The sequence below is a fragment of the Manis javanica genome, chromosome 8, assembly GCF_040802235.1.
Source record: "Manis javanica isolate MJ-LG chromosome 8, MJ_LKY, whole genome shotgun sequence".
Taxonomy (NCBI): domain Eukaryota; kingdom Metazoa; phylum Chordata; class Mammalia; order Pholidota; family Manidae; genus Manis; species Manis javanica.
In genome coordinates this window covers 105,936,317-105,954,632 of record NC_133163.1, presented here as the reverse complement: position 1 = coordinate 105,954,632, position 18,316 = coordinate 105,936,317, and the positions used below count along the sequence as shown (strand labels likewise).

At 37.6% G+C, this 18,316-nt stretch overlaps 1 protein-coding gene across 2 annotated transcripts in view; it reads left to right on the top strand.

Annotated features, from left to right (window-relative positions):
• Nucleotides 1-5,183: 5,183 nt before the first annotated feature.
• MNS1 (meiosis specific nuclear structural 1) overlaps nucleotides 5,184-18,316 on the top strand; it is a 68,085-nt gene continuing 54,952 nt past the window's right edge. For both annotated transcript variants that reach the window (XM_073211891.1, XM_073211890.1), the window contains exons 1-2: nucleotides 5,184-5,307; nucleotides 6,073-6,294. In XM_073211891.1, coding sequence (XP_073067992.1) covers nucleotides 5,305-5,307; nucleotides 6,073-6,294 — 225 coding nt within the window. In that variant the 5' untranslated portion in view covers nucleotides 5,184-5,304. The remainder of the gene's footprint in view (nucleotides 5,308-6,072; nucleotides 6,295-18,316) is intronic.

The following is an 18,316-nucleotide window of genomic DNA, read 5'->3' as shown; positions in this document are numbered from 1 at the left end:
AAGACCCACACATACAAATTCCCTCTAGTAGGAAGGAGTTCAGAGAAGTCCATTTTGGCTAAAAGTTGAAGTAGAATCCTGAGGAGGCAGACATACAAGCCTTTGTAGGCTAGGTTAAATACGCAATAAGAAAACTGCGTATTTATTGTTAAGGAAAATTTTTGCAATTTATGAGACTCCCTCCTCCCGCCAAAACACACACACACACACACCAGAGACTAGTGTGCCAACACCTGCCAATGCTGAGTCTGGATGAGAGTAACAGAGAACCCCCTCTTTCCACCATCTGTCTAGCAAGCATGAGCAACAAGGAACAGTGATCTAGTGCTAGAGGGAGAAGCCAGAGTGTGGAGAGAGAAAATCTCTTACGTGCAGGTACACAAGAAGTCCTAAAGCTAAGGGCAAATCAGGAACATTGCGAGAAGCCTTCTGGGAAACCAGACTCCAACATAAGCACAAATGCCCATTGACAGATTGATTAATGGATAAAGAAGATGTAGTACATATTCTCAGCCATAATGCTAGAGAAATTTGAAGACAATGGTACATTGAAGATAACCATAGCAACACAAAGTTCAAATCCAGCTCAACTCCTGACTACATACTCTTAACCTACACTAATACTCCTTCTTACACTAATGTGCTTATTTCCAGGCATAAATATGATTTATCTCATTCTCTGCCATCTTACATGTGATGTCTGGCATTCAATCCAAAATTATGGGGCCCACAATAGAGCAAAATAAACATTGCAAAAGTGTATAAAGACAAAGCATCAGAACAAAACAGACATGACCCAGATGTGAAACTCTCAGAGAGAAAATTTTAAATATGATAATTAATATATTAAAGACCTTAATGGGAAAGGTAGGAAATATACATGAAAAGATGGATAATTTTAGCTGAAAAAATGCATATTATAAGAAATAACTAAGTAGAAATGTTAGATAAAAAAATAAAACAGAAATGAACATGATGAATGCCTTTGACAGCCTCAGCAGACCATTTAACACAGCTGAGGAAAGAATCAATGAATATGAAGCTATATCAATAAAAATTACCCAACTGAAACAGAAAGAGAAAAAGATTGGAGGGGGAAAAAACAGAGCATTTGTGAGTTTTGAGACAATATCAAACTATCTAACATATGTATTGTAGAGTTATGTATTTAAAAGTAAAACGTATGATATAAACAGTACAAAAAATGCGATGGAGGAATTATACTCTTGTAAGGTTTACATCCAACAAATGAAGCAGAATATGGTGTTTGAATATTTAAATGTATACACACATCTTATAAATCTTAGGGTATTCACTAAAAAGCCAAGGATACATAAATAATAAGACAATTGTGAAAATAAAATGGAATCACAAAAAAATATCAAAAGAAGACAGAAAAAGAAGAGAAAATGACCAAAAACATAAAGAACAAATATTTTTAAATTGGCAAAATTGTACATTTTAACCCATACAAATAAAGTGATATATAAATGTAAATGTCAAAAACATACCAATTCAAAAACAGATTGTCAGGCTGAATAAAAACGCAACATCCAACTATATGCTATCCACAGGAGAGCCATTTTAAATATAGACACACATAAACAATGAAAGCATAGAGAAATACCATGTAAACATTAGTGATAAGAAAGCTGGAATGGCTACATTAATATCAAATAGGCTTCAGAACAAAAAATATAACCAGTGAAAAGAGAGTCATTTCAAAATGTTAATGTAAAAATGTCATCAGGACATAATAATAATCCTAAAGTTGTGTACACCTAACAACAGCAAAACACAGTGTGAAATGTAAATAAATAAAAAGAGAAATAAGCAAATCCAAAATTATTCTTGATGACCGCAACACCCCTCTCAGTAACTGTTAAGGAAACAGAAATACTGTAGGATATACAATACCTGAACAGCATTCTCAACTAATAAGATTCTTGATTTCATTGATGTTTATAGAACAGTTCACCCAAAACACCAGAATACATATTCTTTTCAAGGACACATAAAACAGTCACCAAGGCAGACCATATTCTGTACAATAAAACCAAATCTCAACAAATTTAAAAGATTTAAAGTCACAGAGTATGTTGTCTGACTGTACTGGAATTAAACAATAACAATAACAAAAAGAGAGCTGGAAGATCTGAAATATTAAGAAAGTTAAAACACTTCTAAATAATAGGTCAAAGAAATCATCTCTGAATATTTTGCATGAGTGAGAAAGCACAACATAATCAAAATCTGTGGAAGGCCAGTAAAGCAGAGCTTAAAGTGAATTTTATATTGTATATTTATATTTGAAAAGAGTAATGGTCTTAAGGATTTAAGTTTCCACCTTATGAAACTAGAAAAAGAAGATCAAATGAAACCCAAAGCAAGCAGAGAAGAAAATGAGCATAAAACAATGAACCTGGAAATCTAAAAAAAAAAACCAAAAAAATTAACAAAGCCAAAAGTTTGCTCTTTTAAAGCATAAAATTGATGAAACTCTAACTTATGGAGAACAATATTTCTTCAAAGTTATTTCTGGGTAGAACTTTCTTCCATGTGCATTACAGTAATATAATTTCAATCAATTGTTCATTTAACAGATATTATTACGTATTATATGCCAGGACTGTTTTAAATGCTTGAGATACATCATTGTTCAAAACAAAGATATTTTCTGCTGTCAGTCTAGACAAGGTTTAACAAGAAGCTGCTCTATGAGAAACTACACATTAGCCATATTTTTTTGTGGAGTTCTTATGGAAGATGCTAGATTAACGGGATTAAAAGCACATAATGATTGTTTCCTGGTTTCAAAATGTTTTGCACTGCACGCAGCTCATGGTTAATTTTAGTTTTGTGGTAACTAGGTTTATAGTAAGAAAAAGACAAAAACATTGACAATACCACCCACCAACACGCAAACAGTAACACACACGAGTCCTCTTCTAATGTAGGAAAACAATTTGAATCTAAGGTGAAGTCTACAACCCAATAGAGTTACCTATTTGCTATTAATCTGTTTGCATTTCATTTTGGGAAGTTTATACTGACATTGTCATCAAGCTTACTGATTCTCTCAGTGGTGTCTAGTCTATCGATAAATCAGAGGCATTCTTCACAGATTATTTGATTTCTAGAATATCATTTGGATTCTTAGTTTCCATTTCTCCACTTGTTCTTGTATGTTATCCACATTCTTCATCACATTCCTTAGCATATTAATCAGTTATTTTAAGTTCCTGTTGAATAATCCCTAAATTTTTGTCATTGCTGAGTGTAATTATGATGCTTCCTTTGTCTTTCAGATTATGTTTGTCCTTGCCTTTTAACAACTTTTTCATTAACCTTGTATTTTTTCTTGAAAACTGGACACAGTATATTAGGTAACAGGAACTGATGTAAATAGGGCATTAATGTGAGGTAACTTTATGTGGCTGGGCATTGGGCTGTGTTTATGTTTACTGTATCTGTAAGTTCGAGAGACTTCAACTTCAAATTCCTCTAGGGATTTTGTTTTTGTCTCCTGTTGTCTTTAGATTCCCTAAGAGTTCCTTGTTTGATAGACTGTGATTGTTGTTATATGCAGCACTGTTGGTGTAGTGGTAAAGTTTAGGAAAGGGGAAGTGTTCTATAAAATTTTATGATTGAATCTGTTTTAGTAGGGCTGTGATGTTCACAAGTATTTCCTAGCTCCCTTTCCTCCATTCAGGTAAGACAGGAAGGACAGAGGAGGCTATAGTCAGAAAAATGTCTTCACCCTAGGTTGGATAGGCTCTGGCAAAATATTTTCTTCTGGAAAGTAGGCCTTTATTATGGAAAAGGCTCTGGACGTATTTCACAGTGATTATTCTTCTTATCCTCCTCCCCTAGCCATAGGGATCTTCTTGGTTTTTCGCTGTGAGAACCTGCTGTGGTTCCTGGAGTCAAAACCCATGGAAGTGTGTGGCCTCCCTGAGACCGCAGCCCTCAGTAGCTTTGCTCCACTAGTCCAAACTCAGTCACTAGCAATTCATCAAAACTACCACTTAAGTATTCCTAATTTATGGCTTTGGTGGCTTCTGCTCCAGGTAAGTAGGTCTTGGCTGTGACTCCTGGATTCACCTCCGTTTCCAGATTTTAGGATGTTGGGATGCCCTATAACCTCAGTTCTATCATGAATCCAAGAAAAGTCATTAATTTTTAGTTTGTTCAACTTTTTCTGGTAGTAAGGATGGAAGTGATAACTTCCAATCTTTTTTATATTTTGGAACTAAAACTGGAAGGTTTTTTTTTGTTATTAATCTTTAAGCAGATATACTACTATACAAGATAAACTTCAAACTGGAAAACAAACTCCCTTAGAATTATTTTTTTAGCTTTTATGAGATTTCCCTAAATATGTCATCTCTAATACAATAGACTTGACTAACTTCTCTGACCCATTCCTGTTGTTAGATTCTTCCACTTAAAATGGACTTTGGTTAACCTGCCAGTAAAATAAACCAGACCACATTCAGCCATCACCTGCTCTCTCTCTGGTACCTGGAACATATATTACAAAGTGGAGTAAAATCCATGTGGCCCATACATTTTTTTTTTTTTTTTACGTATCACTAATATATACTCCTATGAAGGCCCCACACAAAAAAACAATGCAGCCACCACTCACACCCATCATCGAGTGCCCCCACCCCCCATATGGCCCATACATTTTATTACCAAAGTTTACCAACAGCTTTTGGGGGTGAGGGGAAGGCTTCTGGAAGCACGTGCCATCTCCCTGCCTCAGTTACCCAGCCAAGGGGACGGTGACCATTTCTCCCACTGCTGAGGATGAAGACAGTCCACAACGCAGGAAGAACAGGCATTGAGGGCGCAGGATGTTCTGTGAGTGCAAAGTGCCCTTGGCCCCATGTACTAGAAAGGATTTTCTGTATTTCTCTGAGAACAGTTTCCACAGACTTCACCTTGGCTTCCGACACCACCACAACCACGGAGCTCAGCCGCTAGAGGGAAATCCGTAGCACCTTGGCCGACTACAACGGGCTTGCGTCAGGACTCAAGTTCTGAACTTCCCTCCTGTCTCCTTTAGACGTATGGAAGTAGCCGTCCTGCCAGCCTCCCAAGAAGCTCAATGCTGATTGGGCGTATGGGTCCAATGGGAGGCTGCGCTCTGCGAAGACCCGCCTCAGACGGGTCGACTGCTCAGCGACAGGCGGCCGTTGCCGAGAAACCGAGTAAACACGAGTCCGGCAGGCCTGCCCCTGTGCCTCGGGAGGTGGTGGCTCCGGGAACCGGAGAGGGGGGTTTACCTCTGCCGAGATGGTGAGCTAGTCGAGGATGTCGGAGCTACTTGTTTATTAATTGGCTTAATTGTATTTTAGAGATAGTCTGCTTCTAAAGAAGGATTCAAAATGCCTAACTGGAGAATTTAGTGGGAAATGCGTATATTTGCTTTCAGAGGCCTCAGGTGCTGCTGTTCAAGCAACGGCTGGCTTCCAGCCTTTACTCATTTTCTCCACACATTAGCTCTGCCTGGTAAAAATCTTGTTTCCCTTATTTCTGGCAATTTGGGGGAAGAATAAGAACCGCTGAACAAATGAGTGGAAATGAAAGTCCAGGACAGCGAATAAATAACAGCGGATTGATCTCTTGAATCTGTTAATACAGATTTAAGAAAATCTCACCAGCTTCTGGACTGCATTTTGGCCGAGGGGGAAGCGGGAGGGGTGGAGAGGAGGAATTTCCCACCTGGTGGTCAAGAGCTAGGTTTGTAGAGCTCGACTGCATGTTTTTGAATCCTAGTACTGCTATTTAGCTGAAGAATATTGAGTAAAGTTGCTTGTACTTTTCATGCCTCATCTATAAGATAGGAAATAATAATAGTACCTACTTATTTGATATATCTACCACGCATACTCATTTATCATGGTATGGTTTTCTGAATTTAGAAAGGAAGCCAAAGGCCCTTCGTTTATTACTGTTACCTATATTTCTACCATTTGTTTCTGGATCGTATATCAGCATATTTTTAAAAATTAGATTTTGGAATACCAAAATGTGCACACTTTTGTTTTTTTGGCATTATAGGCCTCCAAAAGAAGAACTTTGAGCTTCCACGAAAGGCATCAAAAATTAGTAAATGAAAACTACTGCCAAAAATTGCATGTAGACGCATTAAAAGAGGTAGAGCATCACATCAGAGACCGAATGGGGCAAAGTGAAAGTGATGAGCGTGTGGAACGCAAGAGGTTCCTCAGATTACTACAGAATGAACAGTTCGAGTTGGATATGGAAGAGGCCATTCAAAAGGTAAGTTTTACTATTCGTTTTTACATCTTTTTTTCTTCATTTTCTCCTTGGAAATGATAAAAACCAACTGATCATACTGGAATTAAATAGACAACAGCCTCAGGCAAAGGATGCCTCCTGAGTCAGCCCAGTGTAGTGGTGAAGACTGGGTTTTTTTAGAGCTAGACTAGTATTTAGTATCTATGAGTCTAAATACTAGCCTCCTAATACTGGAACTTTGGATAAGTTGCTTTTACTTTTATATCTCATCTATGAAATGACAATATTTATAATACCCACTTCATAGGATTGTTTTAATTATTAATGAGTTAATACATGCAAAGCCTTTGGAATAGTGCCTAGAACAAAGTAAGCACTCAGGCTTTTTTTTTTTCATAAGTAAAATAAAAATTTCATTAAAAAATGTCATGAATGAAATCCATAAGTACTAACTTCCACAGTTTTGTTCATGTAAGTACAATTCTGTTGTTTTCCATAATATTCTAGAGACAAAAATTTAAGAATATCTTTTTTGATTTAATGGAGATTTAGCATGTACATTATTAAGTAGTAGAAAATGAACACAGGTATGAATTTACTCATATTTTTAATTTTTGAAGAACTGCCTTGAACAGTTCAGGTACTATATATGTATATAAATCCTAAAATATGGAGATAATTTCTCAGTGGAAACTGCTAAATATTTTAAGGGATGAGAGTGGCAAAAAAAGGAAAACTGGTAAGAAAAATATGTTCTCGTGAAAAAGATGTTCAGCATTTTTTTAGTTCCTGCTATGTGTTCAACATTTTGTAGGATGTTGTGGGGAATGGCAAAAACAAATTTTAAAAGTGGTATTCATCCCTCCAAGTTCCAAATTCCAGAAGCTTAGACATGATATTTTAACCCTGAGCAGTAAGCTCCTAGGGGTTAGATATTTTTCTTATTCTTTTTATTCTTTTTTTTTTTAATTTTTAAAGAAAATACAAGATATGTCAACTCTCTCCTGCATGGTTCAGTATGCATTTTATAGAAATGGGTAATTTCTTACATAGTAGTAGTATAATGCCAGTATCTCACCTGGTAGAATTATCATTAAGTCCCAGGTATCACTTAATACAATGCATAAACCAGTTTCTGTGATTTTGTCAAAAATCTGCTTTCACAGTTGGTTTGTTTTAATCAGGATCCAAATTCACACAGTATATTTGGTTATGTCTCTTTGGTCCCTCTTAATCTAAAATAGCCCCTTCCTCATCCTTTTTTTTTAACTTCACATTTTTAACATTAAAGAAACAAGGCCAACTGTTTTATAGGGTATCCCCCATTCTGAATTTATGTTTGCTTTCTCACTGGATTTTTTAATTTGCTGCCCTCTCTTTTCTATTTCCTCTAAATATAAGTTACCCCTAAATGCATGACTAAATTTAGGCACAACTTTTTTGGCAATCACTACAGATAGTGATGCTATCCTTGATACACAAAAGTAGGCACATGATAACTGGTTGTTCTACTTTTAGTGATGCTAAGGTTGATCAGTGGGTTTAGTGAGACATCCTGCTTCCTCCATTGTAAAGATCCCCCTCAAACTTTCATCTCTGGTTTCACCAATATATCTTTTCTTCCTTTAGGCATTGCAAAACATTGATTTTCTAATTTTGTTACTGCTTTCACATGTAGCTGAAATTCCTGTATAAAGAACTTTCCCTCATCAACTACTTGGTACCATGAAATACAGTTTGTACTGGAAAGGAAGGTAATTAATTTTCAGAGTAAACAATTGGTGCCCCAGTCATTTCTGTTAGTGTCTACCTATGCTTTTTTTTTTTTTCAGTAGTATCTATTTATTTAGTTATTTTTTTTTTGGTATAATTAATCTACTGTTACATGAGGAACATTATGTTTACTAGACTCCCCCCATCACCAAGTCCCCCCGACAAACCCCATTATAGTCACTGTCCATCAGCGTAGTAAGATGCTGTAGAATCACTACTTGTCTTCTCTGTGTTGCACAGCCCTCCCCATGCCCCCCACCCCCCACATTATACATGCTATACATGCTATTAGTAATGCCCCCTTTCTTTTTCCCCGCCCTTGTCCTTCCCTTCCCACCCATCCTCCCCAGTCCCTTTCCCTTCAGTAACTGTTAGTCCATTCTTGGGTTCTGTGTTTCTGCTGTTGTTTTTTCCCTTCAGTTTTTTCTTTGTTCTTACACTCCATATGAGTGAAATCATTTGGTACTTGTCTTTCTCTACCTGGCTTATTTCACTGAGCATAATACCCTCTAGCTCCTTCCATGTTGTTGCAAATGGAAGGATTTGTTTACTTCTTAAGGCTGAATAATAATCCATTGTGTATATGCACCACATCTTCTTTATCCATTCATCTACTGATGGACACTTAGGTTACTTCCATTACTTGGCTATTGTAAATAGTGCTGTGATAAACATAGGGCTGCATCTGTCTTTTTCAAACTGGGCTGCTGCATTCTTAGGGTAAATTCCTAGAAGTGAAATTTCTGGATCAAATGGTATTTCTATTTTGAGTTTTTTGAGGAACCTCCATACTGCTTTCCACAATGGTTGAACTAATTTACATTCCCACCAGCAGTGTAGGAGGGTTCCCCTTTCTCCATATCCTCACCAACATTTGTTGTTGCTTGTCTTTTGGATGGTGGCGATCCTTACTGGTGTGAGGTGATATCTCATTGTGGTTTTAATTTGCATTTCTCTGATGACTAGTGATGTAGAGCATCTTTTCATGTGTCTGTTGGCCACCTGAATTTCTTCTTTGGAAAACTGTCTGTTCAGCTCCTCTGCCCATTTTATAATTGGATTATTTGCTTTTTGTTTGTTGAGGTGCATGAGCTCTTTATATATTTTAGATGTCAACCCTTTATCGGATCTGTCATTTATGAATATATTCTCCCATACTGTAGGATGTCTTTTGTTCTATTGATGGTGTCCTTTGCTGTACAGAAGCTTTTCAGCTTGATATAGTCCCACTTGTTCATTTTTGCTTTTGTTTCCCTTGCCCATGGAGCTATGTTCATGAAGAAGTTGCTCATGCTTATGTCCAAAAGATTTTTGCCTATGTTTTTTTTCCAAGAGTTTTATGGTTTCATGACTTACATTCAGGTCTTTGATCCATTTTGAATTTCCTTTTGTGTATGGGGTTAGACAATAATCCAGTTTCATTCTCTTACATGTAGCTGTCCAGTTTTGCCAATACCGCTCTGGTTCGTTGAAGAATGCATTAGGAAATTTGATAGGGATTACATTGAATCTTTGGGAAGGATGGGTAGATTGCTTGGGGCATGATGGCCATTTTGACGATATTAATTCTTCCTAGCCAGGAGCATGGGATGAGTTTCCATTTGTTAGTGCCCCCTTTAATTTCTCTTAAGAGTGACTTGTAGTTTTCAGGGTATTGGTCTTTCACTTCTTTGTTTAGGTTTATTCCTAGGTATTTTATTCTTTTTGATGCTATTGTGAATGGAATTGTTTTCCTGATTTCTCTTTCTGCTAGTTCATTGTTAGTGTATAGGAAGACCACAGATTTCTGTGTATTAATTTTGCATCCTGCAACTTTGCTGAATTCCGATATTAGTTCTAGTAGTTTTGGAGTGGAGTCTTTAGGGTTTGTTATGTACAATATCATTGTCACCTGCAAATAGTGACAGTCTCACTTCTTATTTACCAATCTGGATTCCTTGTATTTCTTTATTTTCTCTAATTGCCATGGCTAGGACCTCTAGTACTATGCTGAGTAACAGTGGGGAGAGTGGACATCCTGTCTTGTTCCCAATCTTAGAGGAAAAGCTTTCAGCTTCTTGCTGTTTAGTATGATGTTGGCTGTGGGTTTATCATATATGGCCTTTATTATGGTGAGATACCTGCCCTCTATGCATATTTTGCCGAGAGTTTTTACCATGAATGGATGTTGAATTTTGTCAAATGCTTTTTTGCATCTATGGAGATGATCATGTGATTTTTGTCCTTTTTGTTTATGTGGTGGATGATGTTGATGGATTTTCGAATGTTGTACCATCCTTGCATCCCTGAGATGAATCCCACTTGATCATGGTTTAGGATCCTTTTCATATATATATATATATATATATATATTTTTTTTTTATTAGTTTTATTTTGGTATCATGAATCTACAATTACATGAAGGACATTATGTTTACTAGGCTCCCCCCTTGACCATGTCCCCCCCACATATCTGTTCACAGTCACTGTCCATCAACATAGTATGATGCTGTAAAATCACTACTTGGCTTCTCTGTGTTGCACAGCCCTCCCTGTGCGCCCCCCACACTATACATGTTAATCATAATGTCCCCTTTCTTTTTTCCCGCCTTTATCCCTCCCTTCCCACCCGTCCTCCCCAGTCCCTTTCCCTTTGGTAACTGTTAGTCCATTCTTGGGTTCTGTGCTTCTGCTGCTGTTTTGTTCCTTCAGTTTTCTTTTGTTCTTATACTCCACATGAGTGAGATCATTTCGTACTTGTCTTTCTCTGCCTGGCTTATTTCACTGAGCATAATACCCTCTATCTGCATCCATGTTGTTGCAAATGGTAGGATCTGTTTTTTTCTTATAGCTGAGTAATATTCCATTGTGTATATGTACCATATCTTCTTTATCCATTCATCTACTGATGGACATTTAGGTTGCTTCCATATCTTGGCTGTTGTAAATAGTGCAGCGATAAACATAGGGGTGCATCTGTCTTTTTCAAACTGGAGTGCTGCATTCTTAGGGTAAATTCCTAGAAGTGGAATTCCTGAGTCAAATGGTATTTCTATTTCGAGCATTTTGAGGAACCTCCATACTGCTTTCCACAATGGTTGAAATAATTTACATTCCCACCAGCAGTGTAGGAGGGTTCCCCTTTCTCCACAACCTCGCCAACATTTGTTGTTGTTTGTCTTTTGGATGGTAGCCATCCTTACTGGTGTGAGATGATATCTTGTTGCGGTTTTAATTTGCATTTCTCTGATGACTAGTGATGTAGAGCATCTTTTCATGTGTCTGTTGGCCACCTGAATTTCTTCTTTGGAAAACTGTCTGTTCAGCTCCTCTGCCCATTTTATAATTGGATTATTTGCTTTTTTTTGTTGAGGTGCGTGAGCTCTTTATATATTTTGGATGTCAACCCTTTATCGGATCTGTCATTTATGAATATATTCTCCCATACTGTAGGATGTCTTTTGTTCTATTGATGGTGTCCTTTGCTGTACAGAAGCTTTTCAGCTTGATATAGTCCCATTTGTTCATTTTTGCTTTTGTTACTCTTGCCCGGGGAGATATGTTCAAGAAGAGGTCACTCATGTTTATGTCTAAGAGATTTTTGCCTATGTTTTTTTCTAAGAGTTTTACGGTTTCATGACTTACATTCAAGTCTTTGATCCATTTCGAATTTACTTTTGTGTATGGGGTTAGACAGTGATCCAGTTTCATTCTCTTACATGGAGCTGTCCAGTTTTGCTAGCACCATCTGTTGAAGAGATTATCATTTCCCCATGGTATGTCCATGGCCCCTCTATCGAATATTAGTTGACCATATATGTTTGGGTTAATGTTTGGAGTCTCTATTCTGTTCCATTGGTCTGTAGCTCTGTTCTTGTGCCAGTACAAAATTGTCTTGCTTACTGTGGCTTTGTAGTAGAGCTTGAAGTTGGAGAGCAAGATCCCCCCACTTTATTCTTCTTCTTTCTCAGGATTGCTTTGGCTATTCGGAGTTTTTGGTGTTTCCATATGAATTTTGACGATATTAATTCTTCCTAGCCAGGAGCATGGGATGAGTTTCCATTTGTTAGTGACCTCTTTAATTTCTCTTAAGAGTGTCTTACAGTTTTCAGGGTATAGGTCTTTCACTTCCTTGGTTAGGTTTATTCCTAGGTATTTTATTCTTTTTGATGCTATTGTGAATGGAATTGTTTTCCTGATTTCTCTTTCTATTAGTTCATTATTAGTGTATAGGAAAGCTATAGATTTCTGTGTGTTAATTTTCGAATGCTGTACCATCCTTGCATCCCTGGGATGAATCCCACTTGGTCATGGTGTATGATCCTCTTCATATATTTTTGAATTTGGTTTGCTAATATTTTGTTGATTATTTTTGCATCTACGTTCATCAGGGATATTGGTCTGTACTTTTCTTTTTTGGTGGGGTCTTTGCCTGGTTTTGGTATTAGGGTGATGTTGGCTTCATAGAATGAGTTTGGGAGTATCCCCTCCTCTTCTATTTTTTGGAAAACTTTAAGGAGAATGGGTGTTATGTCTTCTCTGTATGTTTGATAAAATTCCGAGGTAAATCCATCTGTCCTGGGGGTTTTGTTCTTGGGTGGTTTTTTGATTACCAATTCAATTTCATTGCTGGTAATTGGTCTGTTTAGATTTTCTGTTTCTTTCTGGGTCAGTCTTGGAAGGTTGTATTTTTCTAGGAAGTTGTCCATTTCTCCTAGGTTTTCTAGCTTGTTAGCATATAGGTTTTCATAGTATTCTCTAATAATTCTTTGTATTTCTGTGGGGTCCGTCATGATTTTTCCTTTCTCGTTTCTGATTCTGTTGATGTGTGTTGAGTCTCTTTTTCTCTTAATAAGTCTGGCTAGAGGCTTATCTATTTTGTTTATTTTCTCAAAGAACCAGCTCTTGGTTTCACTGATTTTTTTTATTCTTCTCAATTTTATTTATTTCTTCTCTGATCTTTATTATGTCCCTCCGTCTGCTGACCTCAGGCCTCATTTGTTCTTCTTTTTCCAATTTCAATAATTGTGACATTAGACTATTCATTTGGGATTGTTGTTCTTTCTTTAAATATGCCTGGATTGCTATATACTTTCCTCTTAAGACTGCCTTTGCTGTATCCCACAGTAGTTGGGGCTTTGTGTTGTTGTTGTCATTTGTTTCCATATATTGCTGGATCTCCATTTTAATTTGGTCATTGATCCATTGATTATTTAGGAGCATGTTGTTAAGTCTCCATGTGTTTGTGAGCCTTTTTGCTTTCTTTGTACAATTTATTTCTAGTTATGCCTTTGTGGTCTGAAAAGTTGGTTGGTAGGATTTCAATCCTTTGGAATTTACTGAGGCTCTTTTTGTGGCCTAGTATGTGGTCTATTCTGGAGAATGTTCCATGTGCACTTGAGAAGAATGTGTATCCTGTTGCTTTTGGATGCAGAGTTCTGTAGATGTCTATTAGGTCCATCTGTTCTAGTGTGTTGTTTAGTGCCTCTGTGTCCTTACTTATTTCTGTCTGATGGATCTGTCCTTTGGAGTGAGTGGTGTGTTGAAGTCTCCCAAAATGAATGCATTGCATTCTATTTCCTCCTTTAATTCTGTTAGTATTTGTTTCACATATGTTGGTGCCCTTTGATGTATTTTTGAATTCGGTTTGCTTTTATTTTGAGTATTTTGCATTATGTTCACCTGGGATATTGGTCTGTAATTTTCTTTTTTTTGTGGGTGTGTTTGCCTGGTTTTCGTATTAGAGTGATGCTGGCTTCATAGAATGAGTTTGGAAGTATTGCCTTCTCTTCTATTTTTTGGAAAACTTTATGGAGAATTGGTATTATGTCTTCTCTGTATGTCTGATAAAATTCAGCGGTAAATCCATCTGGCTCAGGGGTTTTGTTCTTGGGTAGTTTTTTGATTACCACTTCAATTTCTTTGCTGATAATTGGTCTGTTTAGATTTTCTGTTTCTTCCTTGGTCAGTCTTGGAAGGTTGTATTTTTCTAGGAAATTGTCCATTTCTTATAGGTTTTGCAGCTTGTTAGCATACAGATTTTCGTAGTATTCTCTAATAATTTTTTGTATTTCTGTCGGGTCTGTCATGATTTTTCTCATTTCTGATTCTGTTGATATGTGTAGATTCTCTTTTTCTCTTAATAAGTCTGGCTAGGGGTTTATCTATTTTGTTTATTTTCTCAAAGAACCAGCTCTTGGTTTCATTGATTTTTTCTGTTATTTTATTGTTCTCAATTTTATTTATTTCTTCTCTGATCTTTATTATGTCCCTCCTTCTGTGGGTTTCCTTTGTTCTTCTTTTTCCAGTTTCAATAATTGTGACTTTAAACTATTCATTTGGGAATGTTCTTCCTTCTTTAGATAGGCCTGGATTGCTGTGTACTTTCCTCTTAGAACTGCCTTTGCTGCATCCCACAGAAGTTGGGGCTTTATGCTGTTGGTGTCATTTGTCACCATATATTGCTCGATCTCTTTTAATTTGGTCATTCATCCATTGATTATTTAGGAGCATGTTGTTAAGCCTCCATGTGTTTGTGAGCCTTTTTGTTTTCTTTGTACAATTTATTTCTAGTTTTATGCCTTTGTGGTCTGAGAAGTTGGTTGGTAGAATTTCAGTCTTTTTGAATTTACTGAGGCTATTTTTGTGGCCTAGTATGTGATCTATTCTGGAGAACGTTCCATGTGCACTTGAGAAGAATGTGCTGCTTTTAGGTGTAGGGTTCTGTAGATGTCTGTTAAGGCCATCTGTTCTAGTGTGTTGTTCAGTGCCTCTGTGTCCTTACTTATTTTCTGTCTGGTGGCTCTGTCCTTTGGAGTGAGTGGTGTGTTAAAGTCTCCCAAAATGAATGCATTGCATTCTATTTCCTCCTTTGATTGTGTTAGTATTTGTTTCATGTATGTTGGTGCTTCTGTTTTGGATGCATATATATTTATAATGGTGATATCCTCTTGTTGGGCTGCCCCCTTTATCATTATATAATGTCCTTCTTTATCTCTTGTAGCCTTCTTTGTTTTGAAGTCTATTTTGTCTGATACCAATACTGCTCCACCTGCCTTTTTCTCCCTATTGTTTGCATGAAATATCTTTTTACATCCCTTGACTTTTCGTCTGTGTATATCTTTGGGTTTGAGGTGAGTCTCTTGTAAGCATCATATAGATGGGTCTTGCTTTTTTATCCATTCTGTTACTTTGTGTCTTTTGATTGGTGTATTCAGTCCATTTACCTTTATTGAGAGATACGTACTTATTCCCATTGCAGGCTTTAGATTCGTGGTTACCAAAGGTTCAAGGGTGGCTTCTTTACTATCTAGCCATCTAAGTTAACTCTCTTATTAAGCTATTATAAACACAGTCTGATGATTCTTTATTTCTCTCCCTTTTTACTATTCCTCCTCCATTCTTTATATGTTGGTTGTTTTATTCTGTACTCTTTTATGTTTCCTTTGACTGCTTTTGTGAGTAGTTGATTTTATTGTTTGACTTTAGTTAGTATTTGGCTGGTCTGCTTTCTTTGGTATGATTTTATTTTCTCTGTTGACATCTATTTAGTCTTAGGAGTGCTTCCATCTAGAGCATTCCCTTTAAAGTATCCTGTAGAGGTGGTTTGTGAGCCACAAATTCCCTCAACTTTTACTTGTCTGGGAATTGTTTAATCCCTCCTTCATATTTAGATGATAATTGTGCTGGATACAGTATTCTTGGTTCCATGCCATTCTGTTTCATTAAATATACCATGCCATTCTCTTCTGGACTATAAGGTTTTTGTTGAGAAGTCTGATGATAGCCTGATGGGTTTTCCTTTATAGGTAATTTTTTTCTCTCTCTGGATGCCTTTAATACCCTGTCCTTGTTTTTGATCTTTGCCATTTTAATGATTATATGTATTGGTGTTGTCGTCCTTGCGTCCCTTGTGGTGGGAGATATGTGTGCTTCTATGGTCTGAGGGACTGTTTCCTTCCCCAGCTTGGGGAAGTTTTCAGCAATTATTTCTTCAAAGACACTTTCTGTCCCTTTTTCTCTCTCTTCTTCTTCTTCTTCTGGTACCCCTATAATGCGAGTATTGTTCCATTTGGATTGGTCATACAGTTCTCTTAATATTCTTTCTTTCCTGGAGATCCTTTTATCTCTCTCTTCCTCAGCTTCTCTGTATTCCTTTTCTCTGATTTCTATTCCATTTACAGTCTCTTGCACCTTGTCCTGTCTGCTCTTAAGTCCTTCTATTGATTGTTTCATTTCTGTTATCTCCCTCCTGACTTCATCCCTTAGCTCTTGCATATTTCTCTGCAGGTCCATCAGCATGGTTATGACTTTTGTTGTGAATTCTTTTTTAGGAAGGTTTGTCATATCTGTCTCAGCAGACCCTCTCTCTGGGGTTGTCTGAGTGATTTTCACTGTAACAGATTCTTTTGCCTTTTCATAGTGATAGAAGTGGTTGCCGGCAGGTCGTGCGTGTGTCAGTTGGGGGAACAAAGTCCCTTCCTGCTTACAGATTGCCTTGTCCTTCTCTGCTGCCTGTGCCAGTTTCCCACACACCAGGAGCAGTCTCTGGGATAATCTCCTGAGCTGCTGTGCGTTGGGTGGCCCTCAGGATAGCCTAGGGCCCTGCAGGGGGTCACAGACACACCGTGTGTGTCTCCTGCGAGAACAGTGCCCCTTCATGCCTTCTGGACCTTGCTCTGGCTTCTTCTGTCTGTGCTGGGCAGCTGCGTGCCAGCGGCAGCTTCTGGGTCTGTCTGGGTTTGCTGCATGCTGGGAGAGGACTGTCTGATTGCCCTGGGTGTGGCTGTTCCCCTGGCTGCTCCACAGCTGTGGCAGTTCAGCTGGTTTGCTTGCAGCGCTGGCAGGAGGGAATAAATGGCATTCTGCTTATCGCCATGAGGGGCTTTGAAGCTGCATTACCACCCAGTGGGTTAGGTTGGTCACCTGAAATTCCTTAAGATTCCCAGCCTGCTGGGCTGAGTGTGCTGGTATGATTTTGTCCAGCTGTTAAGCCCCTGTCCCTTTAAGACTTTTAAAATGTGCCCACTTTTCTTTTGTCCAGGGTAGCCAGCTCTGGGGACCCGCTTGCAGTCTCCATCTTGGATTTTACTTTTCCATTTCTGTAATATACTGTACACTGTGTTTGTGCTCCTGGTGGAGATTACTAGGGCTGGTTATTTAGTAGTCCTGTGCTTCTACTCCCTTCCCACTCTGATTCTTTTCCTTCCATCGGTTAGCTGGGGTGGGGGATAGTGCTTGGATCCCACCGCCTAACGGCTTTGTATCTTACCCTTTTCATGAGATGCTGAGTTCTCACAGATGTAGATGTAGCCTGGCTGTTGTACTGTATATTCTGGTCTCTCTTTTAGGAATAGTTGTATTTGTTGTATTTTTGGAAACATATAATTTTGGGAGGAGATTTTCACTGCCCTACTCTCACCACCATCTTGAGCCTTTGCTAAGAGGTTTCTTTTAGGTATTTAATTATTTTTGATGCAATTGTAAATGGAATTGTTTTCCTCATTTCTCTTTCTGCTATTTCATCATTAGTGTATAGGAATGCAACAGATTTCTGTGTATTAATTGTGTACCCTGCAACTTTGCTGAGTTCTAATAGTTTTTTGGTGGAGTCTTCAGGGTCTTCTGTATATAGTATCATGCTGTCTGCAAATAGTGACAATTTAACTTCTTCCCTACCAGTCTGGATGCCTTTTATCTCTTTGTCTTGCCTGATTGTCCTGGCTAGGACCTCCAGTACTATGTTGAATAAAACTGGTGAGAGTGAACATCCTTGTCTTGTTCCAGATCTTAGAAGAAAAACTTTTCAGCTTTTTGACATAGAGTGTGATGCTAGCTGTGAGTTTGTTGTATGTGGCCTTTATTATGTTGAGGCATGTATCCTGTACAGCCATTTTGATGAGAATATAATTTTTATTATGAACAGAGTTTGAATTTTGTCAAATGCTTATTCAGCATCTGTCAATGCTGAATTTTATCTTATTCAGTTTATGTGGTTTTTATCTTTTTTTTTGTTAATGTGGTGTATCACATTGATTGATTTACAAATATTGTATCATCCTTGCATCCCTGGAATAAATCCTACATAGTAATGATGGGTGATCCATTTGATGTATTTTGAATTTGGTTTGCTAATATTTTGTTGAGGATCTTTGCATCTATGTTCATCACGGATTTTGATCTGTGATTTTCTTTTTTTGTAGTGTCTTTGTCTGGTTTTAGTGAGTGATGCTGGCCTCATAGAATGAGTTTGGAAGTACTCCCTTCTCTTCTACTTTTTGTAATACTTTAA